At 37.6% G+C, this 24,425-nt stretch overlaps 1 protein-coding gene across 3 annotated transcripts in view; it reads left to right on the top strand.

The window, feature by feature from the left end:
• LOC135239476 (netrin receptor UNC5D-like) overlaps positions 1-24,425 on the top strand; it is a 106,279-nt gene that overhangs the window by 51,725 nt on the left and 30,129 nt on the right. For all 3 annotated transcript variants that reach the window (XM_064308150.1, XM_064308151.1, XM_064308149.1), the window contains exons 2-6: positions 7,954-8,166; positions 12,995-13,138; positions 13,874-13,977; positions 21,120-21,300; positions 24,208-24,375. In XM_064308150.1, the coding sequence (XP_064164220.1) occupies positions 7,954-8,166; positions 12,995-13,138; positions 13,874-13,977; positions 21,120-21,300; positions 24,208-24,375 (810 nt within the window). The remainder of the gene's footprint in view (positions 1-7,953; positions 8,167-12,994; positions 13,139-13,873; positions 13,978-21,119; positions 21,301-24,207; positions 24,376-24,425) is intronic.

Below are 24,425 nucleotides of genomic sequence, written 5' to 3'. Positions count from 1 at the left end.
ACCCCTAACTGCTCTGGCAAATGAGAGGCATCAATTGTAAAGCGCATTGGATAAAAGCGCTATATAAATGCAGTCCATTTAAGCTCATCTGAGTGTACCAGTTTAGCCAAAGATGGACTAAAAAGGACATTATTCAGCACTCAAGAATAAATAACTTAACTAGAATAAAACAAGAACAATTTGCTTGTGTTTATATTTACTTTATTAATTTACATATTTTAATATATCTAAAATAGTGAATTGTTGACAATTGATCATGTGCACATTGTGCATCACTGTTACTATAAAGACTGTTTACCTTTCTGCTGAGGAAAATTGCTGTCATTCCCTTGAACAACAACATTTTACATCACCAGTCACTGCACAAAGGAAGTTGAGGCTTGACATAGCCTATGCCATTGGTTTTGCTTCAGTTGTTGCTTTTAAAGTAATATCAATAAATGGGTGTATAGTGTTTGAGTGTGGTATACACTGTATAACTAATTAAAGCAGTATACCTGAACAATTTAATCATTTCGCTTCATCTTTACATAAAATGTTGTTTGTAGATAAATGTTGTTTGAAAATTGGTGTTTCGGGGTTATATAAATGACAATGTCTGCTCATTGCAGATCTTTACCATAAATATTCTCCAAGTGTCAATGTACAGAACAAATATTGCATTCACAATTTTAAATAATGTCAATAAAATATGCACAATTTTGCAATGCAAAATAAATAAATAAATAAATAAAATGGCTCATCTATAGCCTAATGGAGGACAACAGGCTATATCTGATAGCATTGTGAATATAGGCTAATTTGCTTATATTAATTGAATAACATCAGCATTGAAGCAGTGCAGATGCACTTTTATTTATTTATTTTACTTTATTTTTAGATTGCAATTAGAGTACAAAATACCTGTATTGTTGGTGTAGAGCAGGGGTGCACAGACTTTTTCAGCTGTTTAGCAAGCTTGTTAGTTTCCAAGTTATTGTGTTATTAATCATTTATAATGCAAATGAATCCAGTTAAGAAAACGAATTAAATGAGGGAGCAAGGGAACAGACAAACATCTACTTAGTGAATGACATTTTCGACATGGAAGTGCTGGGCTTTGTTGTGATTACTTCCTGGGAACGAGTTCTATTCAAACACACTTCTATGTCAATGATGCCTCCACAATCTGGTGGGCTTTGGGTCACAGTACCTTACCAAAATGGAGACATCATCATGCTCCATCTTCCTGATGTTCTCAGCAGCAGTCCCAATGTATCACAAAGGCATGGCTCATGCTTATTTGTGTTTTTCACTCCTAACTAGTTTTGCTAAAAACCAGCCAAGATCTGGTGCAGGCTATGTTACAGAGTATTATTGGCAGGAGCCCATAAAGGTCAATGTTCAGAAAATCAATTCACACATGCCCTTGCAACTACTGTTATGCTTGTGGGTGGTTTTTCTTTCTGTTACACCACAAGAAAACATATTTGCTTTTTTATTTCCTCTGAGTGTGGTTATTGTGGATTGAATAAGTTAGCAATAATTAAGTTATAAAAACACTGAAATGGTTAATGGAGCTTATACTGATGAGGTGTGCTATGTGTAAGCACCGAGGGCTTCAAGGGAAGTCTGTGGAACTTGTAAATAAGGCAGTATACTTAATAGAATGCACTGTGAAAATGTGGTCAGTTTTGTATGTCCAAGCTCTTCATTTAAATTTGAAGATGTTTTTGATAAGAATAAGCATTTTCAGTTCATAAGATCAGCAGTTCATTAGCATAAAAGTATTTAGAGGCAAGTGTGTTCCATTGTTCTGCTTTAGTAATAATTTGAAAGTAAAATATACTGGCATTATCATGCTATCAGTAGATACATTCTGCATAATGAAACAGAAAGATACCTATATTGAATGCAGGATCATATGCACCTTGTAATCTTTAATTCATGAAACAAGACATTTAACCTGTTGTCCCCTGGACTGACTGACTATTTACTATGTACACAATGTCCTACATATTTGAAGCCATGATTGAAGGCTCAAAGCTTTATAGTAAATATATCACTTTCAACAGTATGTTCACAATCACATCTGTCATTTCTCTCAGTATTTTTCAACTGCTGGGAAATTAAATTTACCCAAAGGATAATGGTTTTCATGTCTTTTGTGGGATTCTTCATCTAAGCTGTTGGTTTATTCATCAGGAGACTTACATTTTGCATTTAGCTTTCTGGTGTGGTGCCATATACTGGCCTCCTAGGTCACTTTACAAGGGCATTCAAAGTCATTTTAGTAATTATTTTCTTGGATGTGGAAGGTAGATAGGAGGTCATGCTTTTCTCTGCACAACTGCAGACTCTCTGTGCCATCTCTCTTGGTGGACTGATTGCTGTGTTCTTTGAGAAAAGTAGGGGAAATATCTGTTTGTGGTGGTGAGAGAGTGGAGCAAAGTTCTCTGTTCAATCGCAGGAGCCAATCCGTGGACTAATGTTACTGATAAGAGGTGATGGCACTCCTAATGAAAACTCACAAACAAGGGGAATACATCAGTTTGGAGAGGAGTAGATTAGGAAGCTGGTGATGTGAGCAGGGCCTTGTCTCAGAGTGATCAGTCAGGATGAAGAGTCTCATCATACTAAACACCACCTTCCCTTTTCATCTATTGCTCTCTGAGGGGTGTTTGGGATGAATGATGGGTCCTTCAGTACTGAAAAGATGTTCACCTAGTGGACAATTCTGAACTAAGCCTCTCACCCATTTTGAAAACTATCTCTTGCATGTCCTTCTGACAGATACAGAATGTTATTGAACATTCTTCAGATGTGGAGAATATTCAATAAGTCAATCAGTAAAGGCAGATATTCTGGGATCAGTAGATGTAAGCTGCAGCTGATCTGGATTTGTGACGAGCAATGGCACACATACTGTAGCTTTTTATATATAGAATCCTTGACGGCACCCCAGCAGGCCTGAGTGGGGGAAAATTAAACGTGTATGTGATTGTGGGTAAAAAGTGGCAGTGAAATGTTACTATGCTGTAGTTTAGTGAGTGAGGCTATGGTCTGTGAAGGGAAGTGGCTCAAAGTTGCTTTGTCAGGTTGACATCCAGGTAACCCACTTCTGTTGGATTGCTTTTCCTTTGATTGCAGGTGGCTGAAGAATCAGAACTCCTACAGTAAGCGGGAGTTGGGGGTGGCAAACTGCCAAACAATGAGGAACAAGGAGATTCAGCCTCCGCTACAGGCAGGTTGTTTTCCAAATTGAGCTGCACTAATAGAGCAGGTACTGTTTTCAGACAAAGTGCAGGAGCCGTACTTTGAGTACTTTTTACTCTATTATTCCCATTGCCTAGGAGACAGAAAGTGTCTTACAGTGTGCTTTGGCCATGCAAGCATATGTATCTCATTCAAAGAGAATACGTGAGTTCCTGTCAAGAGCCATGACAGGAAGGCATGTTCTTTGCCCTGGTTTAGGTGTCTAGCTAGAAAGGCATGAAAGGTTTGGCGGTTTCACTGCATCTGCTCAGTTCCTATTGTAAATTGAGGGCTGCTGATTTTCCACTGTCCTAACCATCTAACCATCTACTAACCACCTGATGAGGAAATGAGTGACTTACTACCGCAGTGCTTGTCATCCACTCTGAGACTCATATTTACAAGAACCTATTCTGAAGGCCGCTCCCCAGAGTGGAGTTTACGAAGTGTGGAGTGTCACCGTTTTCCAATTACCCATTACCTCTGACTGTCGTAAGTGCACACACAGCATGCAAAGGACTGATTATTGCTGTTTAGTGTGGAGTGAATTGAATTTTAACTCTGACCCAACTGTTGGAATCTTTTAGCAAAGTTGTTTTTTCTTTGTTTAGCCCAGTGATTTCAGAGGAGCCACAGGGAGCACACAGCACAAAGAGGTGTCAGGTTGTTACCACTGCCAGCTGCTTGTAGTCAATACTTCTCTAGTGTTAAAAATAAACAAGGTGTCTAACAATGCAAATTTGTTAGACACAGTAAAAAATTTCTTTAAAATATTATTTAAAAATTTATTATTGTGAAATGCTGCAGTAAAGTATAAGGTATAACAAGATTTTAAAAATAGACAAGTACAAAAAATAGAGTTTTGTGAGTCATAATTTCAATTTTGAAATTGCATACTGGAGTGTTTTATTCTATTTATTTTATTTATTTATCTATATATTTAATGCCTGAACACATACATTTTATTCCATTATAACACAACATGTAGGCTGTATTTTGAATATTGTCATTTTTCCTGAACTAGTGTAGCTTGGTCAATTACCCGTATATTATGCATTTAACTGATTATTACACATGGAATTTGAAACTTGCTTTGTCCTGTCTCCTTGGATTGACGTGTGTTGTTAATTAATATGCCACTCATTTTTATACCTAAAACCAAGCCTGATGGCCAGCCTTCTGCTGGGCTCCTGCATCTCCCTGACCTTGTTAAGCTTTCCATTAGAGCCTCTGTTCCAGAAATCTGCTTCGTTATTTCCCTTCTGTGTGACCATGTGGAAATGTTAATGTTATGTCAAAGAGTTAATTGCTGCTCTCATCAAAGTTGACCGTTTTAATGAAGGCACTTCTGGGTGAGCAGCTCCATGTACTGATCCCAGACAAAGCAAAGTTCTGTCAGGTATGGCGCTTTTCCTTTCAGTGCTCAGAATTTTCTGTCGAAAGCACAATGTTTATTTCCTGAGATACACAGGGAACAGTGCATGCATTTTTATGCAACCCCTGTCTTTATTGTGGCAATTGACAAAGCCCAGTGTTGTACTTGCTTGAAAAATGGTAGGAAACCTCTAGACAGACATTCAGCTAAATCCTCATGCACTTAACCAGTTTAAGGCAATATGCGATTCAATAAAGAGGACTTAAACTGTTTTGGATTCAATCAAACTAGACATAAAAGCTCATTAAGACTGAAAAAAGACAAGAAAAAAGTGTGTACTGAAAATTGTGGAACTTGAGCCAGTGGTTTTTTCTTACTGTTTGTTATTAAGAGCAGCAACTGATGTTTTTTCCCCCATTTATTCTCATGCTCATTACTGATGGTTGATTATTTTACAACTCGGTCGAACAGTATAACTGCCATGAATTATGTTTGGCAATAAAGCCAGGTCACTGTGAATACATAAAGTGTGTTCAAGCTCCAAAGAGGTGGAGCTAAGATAAACTTTCTTCTTTTTAGCTTATTGTTGCGGGAACTACCAGGAGCAGAGCAGTTGTTGAGTGTGTTAACTGAGGGGTGGGTTGGGGTTCAAAGTCTGCTTCCATGGACAGTCATGCTAAATCACTGGGGGAAGACAGTATCAATTTCATTCAATTTAATTTCTCAGTATGTAAATACATAAAGCTACAGTGCTGGGCCCCATTGCACAAGTGAAGCCATGTTACTATAACAAGGGAGGGAAACACTGCTGAGACATCAGTTGTAGGGAAATTAAAGATCTGTCAAGTGTCATTTCAGAAAGTCATGGCAGTATTGCTACCCTGCTACAGCAGGACTGTGCTTAATAAATGGTTCAGTATATTTCATAGACATTTAACATGCTATATTCATTGTCTTGTTTTGGCCTCCATTAGAGAAACACTTAAATAAATTTTCTTAATTATCAGCCAAGCCCTTTCATCTTTTAAATGGCAGAATCCGAACAAATTTAAGGGCTTGCATTTACTACATCACGTACTTCCCCAAACAGCTGGCAATTAGCACTCAGCATGCTATTAGAGCTCCTCGCTCATGTGTTGTTTAAAATGTAACCTCTCCAAATGAACAGACCCTCCCATACTCCCAAGGCATTTATCATGGGCTTCATCTATGCCATTTGTCTGATTCTATCGGGGAAGTGGTGCATTAAATCCTCTGTAAAGCATTCGAAATGTAAAGGAAAATGTGTGTTTTTTTGTGATTTTTTTTTGTAAACTACAGCGGATTCACTCAAGTGTCATGTGAAAGATCCACATAAAGAGCGGACACATGATAAATTCAGGCAGTACGTGCCATTGAGATGCAAGAGGGCTTATCTAATCGATGTGTGGAAGGAACAATCAGTCACAACGTGATCCACAGAGTTCTCGTTTCCACATAAACAGGAGATATATTCACCCATACGTTATTACCATAAAGACTAATTGCTCATTGCTCACCACCATGCACCATGTTGTCTGACAGGTAGAGCCATGTACAGAGTCATCTCTGTCGAGTCTCCCCCTTGCTAACAGATGGTGCATTTCCTGGAGGTGTTAAAGACATATTTTTTTACAGCCCCCATCCCAAAATAAAAAGACAACAGATTATCAATGCCTTTCCTTAAAGTCTTTATTTTTTTTTGGTTTACAAGGGCACTGTCCTAGGTGTGGCTGTGTTTAATTCATATGTAAGGCCCCTGGGAGATTAAATTTATAAGTGAACAGGTCAAGTCACAGGTCTCCAATGTGTGAGAGAACCACAAATTAATGGGAAACCGAATGTGACAAAATTAAATAAATTAACTGACAATGAAATAAACAATGAAATAAATTGATAATTAAATTAATAAATAATTACTAAAATAAATAATCTGATAATGAAATAAATAAATGAGCAATTAAATAAATGATATGTCTGTGTGTGTGTGTCAGTGTGTGTGTGAGAGAGGGAGAGAGAGAGAGAGAGAGAGAGAGAAACCCAGGTTGTGTGTTGGAAAATTTTCCCAGTGACTCTCCCAAGAATAAAACACAATGACACATAACCAATCCCAGGAAATGGAAACAGTTTGAACATAAATGAAACATACCATCAATCCGATGTCATTCTATAGTATTAGACATGTGTTAAATAGTAGACAATGGTCAATAGAGCTACAGGTGTGTGAATGGATAATAGTCTCGTATTCACACCATGTTATTTTTAACATGTAAATATTTTTTGCTTGGGAAGGCAAACTCTCTCATACAGCAGCTAAAGTTAATGTCTTTGGAGAATCTATTGGACAATTCTAATCAAATAATATTATGTACTCAGCAGCATCTTGTGTGGGTTCATTTTTTTCTCCTGCTTTCTCTGTTCTGAAGGGCCAGTCTAAGCTGACTACATTTTAGCACATACAATCAGATTCCATTTGTTAGACACACCAGTGTTCGGGGGCTTTGCAGTACCACATTGTTTACAGAGAATCTCGGTGGATATGAGGTTTTATTCCCACATGAAACCCAGAAATGAAGAGAGTGCAACCTTTATATTTTTCCATCAAAAAAATAACTTTCACCTCATATCCATATAGAGCAATCCTCTGCTGAAAATGAAAAATACAGATTTTTAAAGAACAAAATCACATTATCCTGTTGCTAAAATGATTTGGCACATTGTACCCTACAATAAGTTTTTTTTTTCTTTCTTTTTTTGGTTATTCCGTGCAACAGCAACAAAACTTGCTTGTGTATTCATTTCACATACTTAAGTATTCTTTCACTATGTCCCCTTCAATATTATACTGTACCAGAGGCCCAGCTAATGACACCCCAAATACAAGATTTGTACCTTTGTGTATACATACAGTATTCCAGGCAAATGCTTCAGAGCAGATGAGCTGCTGCTTTCCTATGGCTGTTCTGGGTGTTGTTTTGAGTCCACCATTTGAAGTAGACTACAATATAGAAAACACGGGTCCAAACTATTTTGTTTGCCATTCACTGGTTTATTTGCATCACTGCCTTTGATAAGAAATCATTATTTAATCAAATGTACAATCCTGTTTTTAGACAAAGGAAGGCATTCAGTGGAGCTCATCATTTAGTGTTGATGTAATGTGTTTTCATATGGATTACGGATAGTACGCATTTTTATTTTGTTCTCCAAATGTTTTGATTAGATTGGTAATTGAGAATTTTATTTTAAGTTTATTATTAAGTGTCTGCAGTTTGATATATGATCTTTGACATTTCTGATGACGTGCTTTGCTCTGGGATTTGCAGGAGTCAGCAGCGAGACATTGCCAGACTCACAGCCTTCAGTTCCTGGTACACTCCCTCACTTCCTGCAGGAGCCTGAAGATGCCTACATCATCAAGAGCAATCCCATCAAGCTTCACTGTAGGGCTGCACCTGCCCTGCAAATCTTCTTCAAGTGTAATGGGGAGTGGGTCCACCAGAACCAGCACATGTCCCAAGAGTACATGGATGCAACAGGTAAAAGACCTGGTTTCAATATGTCCAGATTCTTAACACTAAATGCATAGATATGAACACTAGGTTTGGGCTGATATCCTAAAATAACATATACGACTATATATATAGAAATATCAATGGCATTTTTCTGGGTTGATTACCTGCATGAATTAATTATTTTCTTTCCAAACATGAGTTGTGCCAAATCTGTAGAATTTTATTATTGTGCATTTCCCATTCCACAATTTTCAATCTAGACACAGTCTACAAGACATTGTTTGAACTCACTGCGTTCTTAAGTAAATGTAACATTTTCCTGAATGTGATCACTTCTTAGAGCAGACACTGAATGCGTGTGATATAAGCAAAGGTATTGTGGCTGCAGGACACAGGACAAAGGGTATGTCCTGTTTTACAAAGTTTAACAGCCATCCTCCACTCACTTACTGAGATATCTGGGATTTTAGGGGTAGCTATGTTGAAAAGCAGAAAAGTTCCAGCCTCTGCCCCTATGAATTTACTTGGTAATGAATTTGCTTGGTGTGTAATATACTTGTGTTTTCGAGTGTACCTTATTAATGGCTGTTAAAAGTGGTCTTACAATAGCCTGTTGTTGATGTGTTAAGTATCCAAGACTACAGATGCTACAGATAGTATTGGTAATCAGCCGAGGAGTATGCTGTGCCTTTACTTGGCCTTGATGGACACAGCTGCTGAGTCATTTAGCAATCCATATGTTCTCAGCTTAGACATGAAGATTTGTTATTGTGCTAGGATATTGTATTTTGTATTTTCACCATTTTATTTCCTCTTCGGTTTACACCTCATTAAATTGAGTAAAATACTTTCTGACTGTCTGGAGTCTGTGTGTAAATCCAGTTCAATATGTACAGTGATTACACATGGCACCATGCTACACAGAACTGACAGAAAAAATTTGGAAATGAGGAAATTCCTAATCTTGTTATAGTGATAAAATGTAATGTTTTTAAGAGAGGGTGATGTGTTGATCACTTATCAAAAGGTGCACTTTATTGACATCTCCAGGTTATATTGTACAGCCCTAGAACACCCTCTCCTGGGATTGCAGATATATACTGTATTCTCACACTGAAATATAAATTATGATAGATACTGCTATTAATATACATAGCCTATCAAAAATTATACACAGATTGGTTCAGCAAAGGCCAATAACTCAGAGGGTCAGACCAATTCTTTCTTCTCTACATTGTAGAATTCTTCTTAGTGTATGTATGCTTATCACAATACCATCTAAGGTGATGAAGGATAGCAGAATCTCACCATGTCTCAACTTACAGTAACACTTGCACACAAGTCATGAACATAAGCCATTCTCCAAGTTATTGGCATACATAAGCAAGTATGTTGGTATAACGAGAAAATGATCTCATTTTAACAAGTTACGCTTCTCATTATAATTATAGTGGCAGCAATGCACCGCTATAATATTCCACAGTAAAAATGTTGAACTATTTTTAGATTTTCAATTTAAAATATTAAAAAGTGTGGAGTACTTCATCCCAGGGAAAGAAGCATACAACTGCATGCTTTTCTGTATATATATATGGTTTGTTTTACATTTGCATGACTTGAGGAAATGTTCAGGCTCAAGTGCAACGGGGTTCCAGTCAATATCCCTTGTGCTGATATTGGAGGAAAAGTATGAAGATACTTGTTCCTCAAAACAGTTGTTGGAGGGAAATAAACCAGATTGGTTTGTTTTGTGGATGGTGGCAGGCTCTGTCTTAGTGATCAGTGATCAGATAAGATGTGGATTGGGATGCACAGCGATGTCTGTTGAAAGATCATTTTTACTACCACGTTTAATGTTTAATCATATTAAATTCCTGCCCAAACTGGGGCCTAATAGATCAAGCAGTGAGCTCATTGCAGGGTCAAAAGACAGACACTTAATTATGCCTTGGTTTACCAGAAAGGTTAATTGTGAATGTGACTCAGCAGAGGGTCAGTCCCATGGTCTGGAAGTCGGAGTCCACAAATGTCTCTGTGTATTGTTATAATTCCTACCAGAGGCTGGTGATTATTTTGGCTTTTGTGTCTGAGCCCTGCCCCAAGAAAAATTTATGAATTAATGAAAATGATGAATAAAAACATACACTACAGCCATGTAACCATGAAGTGGATGGAATATGTGTACTTATTTTCAAATGCATTTTGAATGAATATGTTGAACAGCTTGAATTTGTTAATTTTGGAAAAGCTTGCTTAATCACAGAGCCTTTTATGGTCCTCACCATATAATTTCATTTCAGTATGCATGAGTACCGCAACACATGGAGCTGAAGCCCAGAAAATGAGGGCTTAATTCAATGTGGCAGCAATGCACTAGCACTACTCTGCTCTTAAAGGCTGTTGCGTTATGATGAGAAAGTGGCTGACTATGGTTTAAACCAGCCTTAAACTCTTCTTGACTTTACTGAGCTGAAAGTAAAAATGTAAGGGGTTGAGCTTCAGGATGAGGACAAACCTTTAGATTGACTTGAAACTTGCTATCAGACAAAAAAAAAAAAAGAACGTTTTAATATTCTGAACATTTCCATTCATTTGAATGATGTTCATGCACTGCACTGGATAAGTACAGTCATTTTGATTGCAAGCTTGAGCAAGTAAGAAAGTACATCTTCAAATTGGGCCAAGTCATGATTTTGTAGGAATTATGTGTAATTACAGAATTCCTACAAGAATTCTGTACAGTAATTGCTAAAACCTCACTTCTCAAGGCAACACAATATAGCAGAGGGAAATAAATAAATAAATAAATAAATAAATAAATAAATAAATTCCTGTCATGCAAGTTTTAATATATGCACACAAATATGTGACCTGTTCCTATGGTGAGCACATGAAGCTACTCTAAAGGTGATATTTCTCCGCTATTTCCACTACTTCAAACTTAAAAACCACTACTGGTACATACAGGCCAAAAATAATGGGGTGTATAGGCTATGTCCATAACTCCACACACTGCAGTTGTTGCCACACTTTCTAATTAGCCATTTCAGTCTTCCTTCTATGACTGTTATAGCGACATGCCCCTTTAGGCCATAGATCTTTCCCCTTCTTTGTGCGTTGCATTGTCAGGCACAGTGTTCTGTGCCACCACAGAGTGCCAATGCACCAGCAACGGCAGAATGCCATGTGGATAGTGCGAGAACCTGCAGAAAAAAAATGTGGATCAGAAATCGGTTTTATTACAGTGGCCTCTCTCCCTGTCCCTCCTGCAGACCTCAGTGGGGGAGAGAGAGTCCTGTAATGTGCATTAGGCTCACTGCTGGCCTGCAGTGCAAAGCCATCCACCTACAGTCTCAGGTTGGCAAGCGTGGCCAATACCCCATAAGAGACAGGCTGCTGTTTTTGCTGGTGAACAAAATGAAACAGGCCGAGCAAGCTCGAGTGAGGCACAGTGCGGAAATCAAGCCTTTTGAAAGATGCAGGAAAGTTACACAATTCCCACAATAAAAGCAGTTGTATTGATAAGGTAACCACTCAGCCCAACAGGCTGGCTGCCTGATTTATTGATGCGTTTATTTACGATGGCATGCCACATTTGTATACAAAGCAGGGTTTCAAATATTCATGGCTGTCAGGCATCATTTGTTGGTTTTGCTTGTATTCTAGTGTAGTACAGCTCAGCAATTCATGTGTACCTTCTCTAATCACTAATCCCTGAAAAGTGCATCTAATACCATTTTGCTGCATGCCCGTCAAAGAATAATACATGTGGGGCACAACGCAAACATCCAGTTGTCCATGGATTGGAAATCAGTGCGAGTGTATGCATGCACAGTCCTCATGGTGCTTTCTCATTCTAAGTGCACAGGCAGTGCTATAGCCTGACAACGGATAAGGCCCTCAGATTTCTATTTGGCTCGTTAGCCTTAGCCCTTTTGCTTCCAGGGTTTTACAGTCTCTTTTCCTGCTTTTTGTAACTGGGCTTTTTGCATGCCAATTTTTTTTTTGAGAGTCTTGCCTAGCTACATGAAAGAGAGAGGGAGGAGGCAAATGAACAGGTTTATTTTTTTAAGGCCTGTCACTGCTGCTAAGCCTGTAAACAAATAGGGATGACAGATGAGGTAACAACATTGCCCACCATATTCTATTCAGTATACTGTCTGAGTCTGACAATTTGTGCTCATACCTTTCACTGGTGAGATGAAGGCTCTCCTCTGTACCACATGAATCGTGTATTCATTTTTACGGGGTGTTATTTCCACTCATTAGTTGAGATTTCCTTTTATTGCATCTTTTCCCACATATTGGGTTTCCAAACTAAAACTCAGTTTTTGAAAAGTATAGACAGACAACCGGAGTTCTAATTAGTTTACTGTGCCTGTGTATTGTGTATTCAGATGAACTATGTTTTGATTTTTTAGCAAACACAATTTCTTACAATCACTACTGTATATGCTCACCAGGTAGTCCACAAGCTTTTGAGAGGAATGCCATAAGCATATACACTAAAAAAATGTTTGTAGGCTTGCTAGCACCATTTGTCTCCAGATAACAGCTCTCTGAATGTTTAACTTTTATGTGGTAAATTTACTCATGGTAATTTTTTTTAACGATGTATACTCTTCTGTTATGACGTTGTTCACACTAAATGGTCAGTTGAATAATTAGCCATGATCTTTCGCTTGGTATACTTTGTATTTTAATGGAGTGGGCTAAAAAGGAACAAATATTTATTTTCAAGTACTTAACGGAATTTGTTAATTTTGTTTGATCTCATCAGCCCTTTTTGGATGATTCTAGGAATCCTTAGTGTGGATAATGCAGTGTAATGATTAATGCTTCTGGTCTGCAGGCTTGAAGGTCCGGGAGGTGATGATCAATGTATCTCGGCAACAGGTGGAGGACTTCCATGGCCCCGAGGACTACTGGTGTCTCTGTGTGGCCTGGAGTCATCTTGGCACCTCAAAAAGCCGCAAGGCCACTGTCCGCATTGCATGTGAGTACTGTTTTAGACTATTTCGTTTCGTATAGATACAATTTTATTCAATAAAATTATAGACATTCGCTTTCATTTCACAAAATGCATTAATTAATATAGATACACACATATGATACAATTTCAAACATAATCTGAAAGAAAATTTAAAATGCGGTAATTACTCAGACTGCATACTGTTGAGGTGTTTTATAAGTAATCAGTGTTAATGAATATATTAATATATTATCATGGAATGTGATTGAAGTATTTAAATTTTAAATTCATGTTCTCATTTTTTTTTTTTTTATTTGAATTGCACTGAAGAAATTGTTTTCAAAAGGTATTTTTACTGCTCCTGCAGATATCATTCAACACTGTTATTTCTGACTATATTGTGTTCCCATAATAATAACAGTAACAATATTGGTATCTATACTGTATGGTTTCAGAATGTCTAAGATATAAAACTGAAGACAGTGGCCCCGTAGAAGGCAGCCTCTACTAACAATTATTTAATGGAAATAATTATCAGACATTTTGTCATCGTAACTAAAGCCACTTCAGCCCAATAAAACTGGAGATGGTCTGCTAACTGTGGTGCTAAAACACTAGTCAATGTTTGAGCAAAGGAAAGAATTACGAACCTTGCTGCTCGGGATTTCACAGCTAGTGCTGATGTTTGTGGAGGCTGATGGTGAGAGAAAGGGCAGAATAAAATTGCCTGACGTGACAGTTTCTTATCTCCACTAACAGACCTGCGGAAGAACTTTGAGCAGGACCCCCAGGGAAAAGAAGTGCCAATAAAGGGCATGATCGTGCTGCACTGTCGCCCACCAGAGGGAGTCCCAGCAGCAGAGGTAAAACCTGCACTCCCTCCTCTGCAGTGCCACCTGTTGGTTGGAGGTCCCCTGTGGGTATTCACTTGCGGAAAACATTTCTGGATTGGCTTTTCTGTTTTAATGGCTATTTTTTGTGAATTTTTTCAACTGAAAGTGTTTTCAGCCGACAGATGGTGTGTTAAAAGCCCATTCACTCAATGTCAGTGTTTGTCCTGCTGAATCTGCGGAGTGCTTTTTGTACTGCAGTGTACACAATCACATCCAAGGACTACACATTAATGATTTATTTAAATGCCATAGATAAAATTGATGTGCTCACATCTCATGTAATGTCATTTGAAATTTGAATCTCAAGTATGCATCATGAAAGGGTTCTCAGGCATGTGTGGTTTTAGAGGATTTACACTTGGCAGCCAGTGAATAATGAATGACTCAGCTATAAATGGAAGATTTGTGTAGCAGTGATCTCACTCCTTGCACTGTGGCCATCAAAAAAGTAATACTTCATAAATTATTATATCAGCCTAGAAAAAGAGACATTGTGAATAACATAAAAGTAAACTCTAGCTCAGTCATTATAGCACATAAGTCAAATGAAATATTCAAACCCCAGCTGGGAAAGTGGTGAACTTTCAGTGAGTCTCTGGAAAGGCTTGAGAACTGGTGCTTACTATCAAATGAAACAGAACACGACTGGATGTCTTTGATATACCTTTTAGGAATCCTTTAAATAGACTTCCAGCTAATTCAATGATACTGGGTGGTTGCACACAAACTGTCAACTTAGGCAGTTGCATTTTTGTCTGCCATTGTTTATTTAGCAAATGCCTCTGCCACTGCATTGCAGAATGCATTAAACTACATAAAACATTAAAATGTTTTATAGCACAGCAAATTAGCATTGTTTCATTTCTTGTTCAATACTAACTTTTATATTAATCTCATCTGTGTGTCTTGTATCTATACATCTAGGAATGATCAATTGTGCAATACTTTTTGAAGTATGAAGAGTGAAATTGGCATTGACAGATACATGACATAAAATGCAATTTTGTTTTTAACCAGTAAGCCGTAATCATGCACTTTTACCAAAATGATTATTTTGATTATTTATTATGATGATTTTTTAAAATGGTGTATTAAATGCATTAAAGACAGTTCTTAATGTGTGCAATACAGTAGTCACTTTACAGTCACTTTATGCATAGGAAATACACACGTGTGCCGATATACAGCCGATGGATGTCAAGTGTTTTTTTTTTTGTTGTTGTTTTTTTTATCTATTGTACCAACTTCCAGATAAAAGTAGTTGGCTAGCTTATGTCAGTAACTGACCCTTTGGCTGGTGGCTGGCAGTTGGGCAACACTCTGAAAAGTTGTTATTGTGAAGTGTAACCCTCAGTCACTAGAGAACGAAGCTTAAAAATGATTTATTTTGATGCCAAAAATGATTGTATTATGACATTATAAAAGGTTGCAGACATCTGAAGAATATTTATCAGAAAGTGCTATTGAGTGATCCCACTAATAAGTATGCTCACTGATTTGGATAACAGGATGTTCTTCCTCTCAAATCCATAAAACATGTCGTATCGGACCAAGTAAACCCCATGCTCTGCCACTGAGGTGTTAAGATGTTATTTCAGTATGTCTAACTCAAAGGGAAGCAGTGATAGAATTAGAGTCAGTGGGATCGTTTGTACATCAGATGACACGTTTATTTATTTATTTTTGAATCATGTAGTTTATCAAATAAATTTTATCAAAGAAAAGGGAGAATATTGCCGATGAAGTTGCTATAGCTGTAGTGCATGGACATATTGTGAAAGAGCTTGCATGGTGCATATCGTTTGCTTTGTGAGAAACTAAACTGAGCTCCATAGCTGCTTGTTGTATTTTCCTTACAGCAGCTGGGTTTGATGGCACACTGTGCAGGCAGAATGGACTCAACTTTCACAAAAAATGCTGAGATAGTGGAAGTCAAATCATACGGTTTGGGCTACAGATACATTCTTTGCCTCCCCACACTTCTGCGTCAGCTCTGTTTTAAATTCACCAATGGTCTTAGGACTTCAAAATTCATAATCTGTGAATCTGTTTAAAAAAAACCGATGTTTAAGTAAAACTTGGATATCATATAACTGTTAACATCAAACAGAAGGAAGATCAAAAAACAAAGTGTGATAAAAACTGGTTCTAAAAAAAATTCTCCAAGGTGGAAATAAATAAATAATCTGACAACTCTGAAAAAGCCTTTCACCATTATGCATTTTTATGATGAGTAATTATTCAAAACATGTGAAGATATAAAGTCATTTGAGTGTTTGAGCATAATTATTCTGATTCATATAATATTGAGAGGATGCTAAAAGGTTTAACTGCCTTTGTGTCTGAAATGTGTCTGTCAAGATCTACCTTACGAGACATAATTTCTTGAAAGTCGTTCTGTTAGAATAGTTAATATAACTAAGGCAATACAAAACAGAGACATTAATAAAATCGCAAATTAATTTAATTCAATTAAACAAATTTGGAAATTTTACTGTGTAAAACTTTTATTTATGATTGATTAAATAATTGATTAATTGATTGAATTTATTTGATAATCATCATAAAATACCAGAGGAAGTTCAAGCAGGAAAAGTTATGATCTAAAAATCAAGGATAACACAAGAAAGTTGAAAAGCTTATTTCCATTGTGGTTCTTAAGGTGTGGGTGGGTTGAAAATTGGGAGCATATGGTAATTTGATGTGCAATGCCATATTTTACTATTGGTCAATCTCAAAATACATATGATTGTAATTTAGTGGGACCTGCCACAGCAGCACAATACAATAAAAATCAACAAAATACAGATCTGTAAGAAACTAAAAGACAGTACAGAAATTCAACAATAGCGTAATATAAAAATCAGCTATTTCATTTCATGAACCACACCCCTGCTGAGCCATTTTTTAGGAAGGACTTGAACCTGATTGCAACACTGATTTCTTTTATGCTTGCTGGAAGTTCATTGCACAAAAAGGCAGCAGAGTAGAGAAGGGTCTCCTTGCCCATACAGGATTTAAATCTGAAAGGTATAAGGATGCCAATCTTGTGCAATTCTTTTCATTGGTTGTTCGCACAAATTTAATTAATTAACTGATAAGCTTAAAATCTACTATTTGGGTTATAAATAAATGACTCAAAATAGGCCTACCAATTAATTAGTTGTATATATCATTGAGATTTAAGATTTAGATTGTCCGAACAATCATTAGAATAGGAGTTTGCATTGTGCATTATAGCCTTAGATGCAAAAAAAAAAATAATAATAATTATACAAACACAGATTCACGGCCTAAGAAATATGTGCAGGAGAGAAGGACCACTGACAATTGTATTACAGGCTGGCTGAACGGCTGAAATGGAGACAAAAGGTAGTGATTGCTTATTATGCTGCTTATTAGGCTAATGCTTAACTTTGTAATAAACAAATAAACAGCTTGATGTGTTTTTTGTTGTCTTTCTGACAGCACTTGTGGCCGCTAACGTGGTATTATAATAAAAAAAGTAAACGTCGATCTCTTCCGAAGGGAAATTTGTATTCTATAGCGCAAGTGGCAGACTTCGTTCAGCAAAATAGTAGCAAGTTCACTTTGTAAAGTAGTCATCGTGATGTGCAGCAAACAAAAAAAGGTAAGGCCTAAAGTAAGTGCCGTGAGACCCCCAATAAAAGAGCGCCAAAAGCACTAAAACCGTGGCTTGGCATGGCTCTTAGAGAAAAGAGGTCTTTTGATTAGCTATTAATAGAGCCGGCTGGACCACACCCAATGATAATATATCCAGTATAACTCAGCGCTGTTTCCAGGTGTGCCACACATTTTGCAGTGTGCCAACATTCTAACCAACATTCACTAGCCACGGCCAGCACGCCCGTGTGCCACACCATTGACAGCACCCTGTGACATTGATTCTGGAATATAGAGCCCTGAGACTGTGTGGGTGTGTGTGTGTGTTTGTGTTTCGGGGGGTCGGTGAAACAGAAAAGATAGGAGAAGATGGGGTTGGGGTGTTTTAAAGGGCAGTAGACCAGATGTAAACCTTTGGAGGCAGTGAGCTTAACCACTGGACTACCCATGGCCACCACAGGCATGATACTTGGCATTAATTAGATGAAATCAAACATAAAATTTGGCATGTTATTACATTAACAGTTGAAGTATTACATTATTCATCAAAAAAGTTGTAACCCCCAGTTAATGTAATACCTATCTATTAATGTAAGAACTTATTACATTAACCACAAAAGTTATTACATTAAGCTTTTTTTTATCAGATTTTTATCATACTAATCGACAATAATTACATTAACTGGCAGTTATTACTAAAATAACTGAACAATAAGAGGACAAAGTTATTACATTAACTGTTTTTATTATATTAACCATTTTTAGTACATTATCCATTGTTTACCAATGGGAGCACAAACAATAGACAATGTTGCATCTTGAGTGCATAGATGTTGATGTGCATGTCTACTAGTGTCCGTATCTATCCAGGGGTTACTCAGTGTAGCGGACAGCAGCTGTGCACTATAGTGGCTACCTAGAAAATTATATTTTGCTCATTGAAATGTCTTGCAGTATGGAGTACTTTTTTAAATTGTTGCCATGTTGTCCTGGACAAAGGAAATGTCTAAACTTATAATTTAAATTGCATAATATAGAGTAACTTGTGCCTCCAGGCGAATTTGTGTAACGCTGCATTGCAAAGCACTGTCCCAAGGGGTTGTATCAGGGATGCACTGTGGGGGTGAGGGATTTGGTGGAATTATGAATTTGGAATTTACTATTTGTGTTAATAAAATAGAGCCTTTAGTACAAAGCCATGATACCTATCATTATGAAAATATATAGTGTAAATCACAGTCAGATTTGTGCATTACTGCTTGTGGACAAGGAATCCATCGATTTCACTCAGTTTTTTTTTTTTGTTCAGAGAGCATTGAGTCTGTTTTTTTGCTTGTGTCTATTTTGGCTGAATCTTTCATATCATCAAATCCAACTTCGACAGAGATGTTAGTGCATTTCCCTGTAGACTTTTAAAAAAATTACTATTACAGTATCAGAATTCTGTAGAAAGGAAATTAGAGTCCGTTGTTAGTACAGTATGTGAAATGCCTACGTGAAGCTTGGCATTGACAGCTTGATTTTAATTCAAACAAAAGCGCTAATTTGGCTAATTTAATTTTCACATCCTCAGGCACACACTTGTTTTCATCATGCAGTAGATGGCTCATGGTTTTCTCTGTGGGAGATCCAGCAGCTGCACATAGGGCTGATTACACTGCCTAATATGTATTGTTTTTCATCTTTAGTGTCATATTAAACTGAAAGGAATAAAGAGAGAAGGAATAAAACAAATACATGCCATCCAGTCCATGGTTGCCCAGTCTATAGTACAGCCTTTATTTTGAGTACTTTATAGTACTATGTACAGTAAGGATAAGCTTGGGATTGCACTTGCTTTCTGCACATTTGTGCTTTTATCTTTTGTTCCCTTTTTCTAACTGCTTATTTGTTTTCACCAATAATTTTTTTGTTCAGTTCTATTTTCTTAATTCATTGTGCCTCTGTACCAGCGTGATGCAGTTGAGCAGTTGTCTTTTGAAGTCTTCTCTCCCACCAGCAGCAACTCAAGACATATTGATAGTTTATGATAGTTTACATTGAATTACTGCTCGACATATCATAAAATACAAATATTCTGTTCTTATATGTTTACCATTTGTAAACTATCTGGCTTATGTTGGCAAGATACTAGATTGCCTGCCTGTTGACTTGAGGCTGATTTCTTAACAGAATGTAAAATTATAGGGCATTTAAAAAATAAAAAAAGTTTATGCAAAATAAAAATCTGTTGTTACTCATATTCTTAGAGTAATGTACGACCTCATATAGCCTACTAACCATCACAGTAATTAAATCTACTGTGTTTTTATAGGACACGGGGTAATTTCATGGGGGGCACAAATAAAATAAAATAGGTTGTTGCCTCAGTGGCATAGTCCCCAAGCTTCTGTCCATCCAGATCCAAATTGGAGGAATCCAAATTGGAGGTAGCAGTAATAGCCTAGAGGTATATTTTCAGAGTGAAATGCAGTGGCTATCTCATTCTGACATTAAATAGCCAGAGAGGAAGTATTCCATGATATTTCAGTGTGAAAGAGAGAGCAGACAGACGGCCCATTGCTGGCGGGAGCAGGAAGTTAGCTGGAGGACCTTTTTTCAGTTCTTGTGACATCTGCAGAATGATTGATTCAGATGAGGCTTTCTCAATAGAGGTACTTCAGCAAGAAAAGCACTTTAGTTATGAACACAATTTTATTTTGCTGCAAGCTATTGTCTAATATTGTATTTTGTAAATAAGACACGTAAACATATATGGCCTTTAGCGTTACAGATTAGTCTGTGCTAAAACATGAATGCATGTATGTTTAGGATTGTTTTATGCAAAAACTGTTGAAGTATTGACACAACAACACTGCAGAAGAAAAATCTATGAAGGCAGGGTCTTGCAGTCCCAGTTCTGTGAAATAACAACAATAATGGGGTCATTGAGCATAATGATAAAAATAAACACAAATTAGCCACAAGGGATGAACAACTTTTAATTGCCTGGTAAAGTTGAGAGGCCAGAAGTATGGTTTTAAAAGCAATCAGGCAGAAAACAGCAGCATATTAAACTAGTAGCGCAAAATATATGTGTTCTCTGCTATGGGGAGAAGAAAAAATCTAACAGCGTGAAGCCTGATTTATCGATTTCCCAACAACTTATTCCTCTGGGGTATAAATTTGGATCAAAAAGCAATCTACAACATATAACTCTTAAAGTATTCTCAAGGTTGACTGACGCACACACAAAGTTCCCTGGTGTATCTGCATGAATCAGTCATCCCCATCATCCTGTCTACCCAGGACAAATACGAAATATGACCTACCACCCAATAAACTGAAATTCACCAGATGAGTGATGTGGCATTGTTAGTGGGGTGAGAGTAGGAAACTGTAACTTTGTAATTAAGACCTAATTTAGCTTTTAGCCCCAGGGATGGCAGTAATTGGGGCAGGCTTGTATTGACCAGCGAGGATCTTGCTGATAGGTTGTATGTTGGCAGGTGGAATGGCTGAAGAATGAAGAGCCAGTGGTCTCCCTCAGCGATGACAATATTGATACTCGAGCTGACCACAACCTCATCATAAACCAGGCCCGCTTGTCAGATTCAGGAAACTACACTTGCCTGGCCAGCAACATTGTGGCTAAGCGGCGCAGCACTACTGCCACAGTGGTGGTTTATGGTAAGTTTCTGTGAAATTTAGAGTTTGAGCCTGTTGGAGTTTGGGAGGCCAATGCAAGCAGAGCCTTATTGATATATTAATGTGCCAGAAAGATCAGCAAAAAAACATTATATTTTATTTTATTTGCGGAGGGGGGTGGGGTTGGGTGCTGGGGAATGTGACCTTTTTTTTGGGGGGAGGGGTGTGACCTCCTCAGACTAAAATCTAGCTATTGTCATGGTATGGTTATTTCTTTGTATTTTTTTCCTTGGATGATGTTATGCCTTCATTACACAGCTAAACCTCCTTTTTATTTTCACCAGATAGAAGCTCATTTTATAGCCCCCCATAAAACAAATCTCTTTGGATTTGTTTGGATGAATCAGTTACTTCCTCTCAATATCTTTTACAGTGCTGTTTTTAACATGAACAAACTGCCATTCTTCATTATACATTTGGCTGATATATTTATGCAAGCCTATAAAGTATTCAAACACAATTTTTCAGGATTATCTGAGTAGCATTAAGTAATGCTGCACCTTAATGTCGCTCCAATTACCCCCATAAAACCCACCTAAAACCCAGGGAGTTTCGTAAGAATTCCCCCAGATTTAGACCCCATTATAGGCATGGTTCAAAGCTTGAAATAAAGAGTACATTTTTTTACCAAAATGACCAAGTGTCCTGGTCTTGCTCAGGAAACATACAGAACATATTTATTACGATAAACAACAAAGAAATCTAAAAATCGTTTAGCATTCTTTTTATTCTGATGTGATTACATATACTTATGATACTGGACAATACCAGATTTTTTTTTCCAGTCAAACCCCAGGATGTCTACAACACCAAGATAAAAGTCTGGAGTGGATTGCTCAAAGCAGTAAAATTTGACGTGTTTTCCAAAAGGTGGGCCAAAGTGTCCGCTCCAAATGGCACCAAGCCTCTCCAAATTTGAATATTGTTTGTATCTTTTTGCCCAGCGATATTCCAATTCCAGAAGCCAATTCCACTAAGGGTAGTACCCTCTGGAACCCCACAAAACAAATATTATTTATTGACCCATTCTCTCTTTTTGACTAAGCTCCATGTTTCAGTCAAAATGTGTCCTTTAGGAGAGCTTGTATGTTCAACACGTGTGCATTGTATCACGCTCTACATTCACTTAGAAACAATCAAACCACTTGGTTTTACCTTGCTGTGCACTCTGAGCTCAGATAATAGGCTGATGAAAGTCAGGCGTTCATGTAGCAAGTGTACTGCTGTAATTTACATAAACAAACAGTGGTTATATGAAATGGCATAGGCTCCCAGCAGCCCTTCTATTAGTTATCAAAGCTTACAAAGGAAGTGCAGGAAGTCATGTCTTTCACCAACAGCCTCACAAACAGACACACATAGTGTACACACACACATATACACACACACACACACACACATATGTGAGCAAGCACTGCTCTCCACAATAGCAGTTGATTTGACTTTGCTGACCTCTCACTTTAGATTTGTCCAGTGTGGTAAAAACCTGCCAGGAGTTTCCTCCCACTGGTGTAGCTCATACTGTAAAATCAAGGAGGTACACAAGCCTCCTGATTGCAACAGGGTGAGAGCCTGCCAGGAGGAAAATCTGAACTATTTGCAAAAATATAACATGAAATCATAAACAAATTACAATAATATGGTGCGCTTTATCAGTATCGCAGTGTCGTTTATGCAAGCATTTTCCAATAAACGAACAAAGCTTGGATAAACATCAATGAAGTGTGTGCTGAGCTGACACTCATGCGCCATGTGAAGACAGAGAGTGAAAGTAACTTGATACCCAACATAATAGCTAAGCCACAATTTCAACTTGAAGGCCTCAAACTAACTTCAAAAGCTGAGTAAATGAGCTTAATGAACACAAGACTGTAAGGTTACTGTAACATATATGGGGTTTCCCAGCAGGGGTACAAGTCACATTGGGTAGATCATAGAGAGGGCCCATTTTTTTCAGGTAGTAGTTTGATTTCAGGTACCTTACTTGGTGCTGGAATGTCTAATTGAGATTTTTTTCACGGTTTGTAAGAAGTAAAGACGTTGCTTTTTTAGAAAAATGGCACTTTTCACATTTCAAAAAATGTTCATTTTCAAGTGCTCCAGAAAACACTTTCCACTCAATGGCAACAATACATAAGTAAATAATGACTTTTCCTAGCCTATGTACATCAGTACAATGACAGCACTTTTTACCTTGTGTGTAAATTGCAATATTAGCTTCACAAACTTCAACAGGCAAATGCTGTGTACTCGATTTCAGTTTCAGTCCATATCCTATAATGCATTTTCATTTGGGAATTTGGACAATAAAGGTATAGAAGCCAAACCCCTTGGCTGCTGACTAGTTCACAGCTCGTCACCCCATGCCTTGTAGAACTGAATAATGTGTTTTTATAAAGGAAAAAAACGATGAAAGATTAGTAGATTCTGTGAGACAAGCTAATTTAATTACTCTGCATAGGTCATTCATTTTGGAGTTAAGCAGTTGGGTGTCTCTAGTGGGGATACACATACCTCAGATGTGCGTAAGTCCCATGCAGCGGGGAGTAAGTAAGATGAACTCAAGTCAGGATAAGGTCCAAAACTATCAGGTTTGTTTATATATGTCAAAATAAATGCATGTTTACTCACTCACAGGACTTACAAAAATTATCCAATTATATAATTATATTTTTTCCTGAAATCCAAAAAAACTATAGGATTGCTGATAAGTATGTTCATGCTATGCATGTGAAGTGAAATTGGTAACATTTTCACATGAGAGACTATTGACAAATAAATGTCAGGAAGACTTTGTATAATTAGTACAATTATTGCTATGTTTTGAATCCCTTTGCTAAATCCCTCTTTGTTCCTTTGTCCCATTCATTTTTCTGGGTTTGATTTCAGTGAACGGAGGCTGGTCATTATGGACAGAATGGTCTCCCTGCAATGTGCCCTGTGGAAGGGGAGTCCAGAAGCGCTCACGCACTTGCACCAACCCTGCACCACTCAACGGGGGCTCTTTCTGTGAGGGCATGTCCATGCAGAAAATCACCTGCAGTGCGCTCTGTCCAGGTGAGCTTGCCTAACCCCCCTGATCATACAGGTGACTGAGGTAGCATGCC

Source organism: Anguilla rostrata, chromosome 14 (genome assembly GCF_018555375.3).
Source record: "Anguilla rostrata isolate EN2019 chromosome 14, ASM1855537v3, whole genome shotgun sequence".
NCBI lineage: Eukaryota > Metazoa > Chordata > Actinopteri > Anguilliformes > Anguillidae > Anguilla > Anguilla rostrata.
Note: the sequence above shows the minus strand (reverse complement) of the source record. Positions and strands in the feature narration are given on the sequence as shown.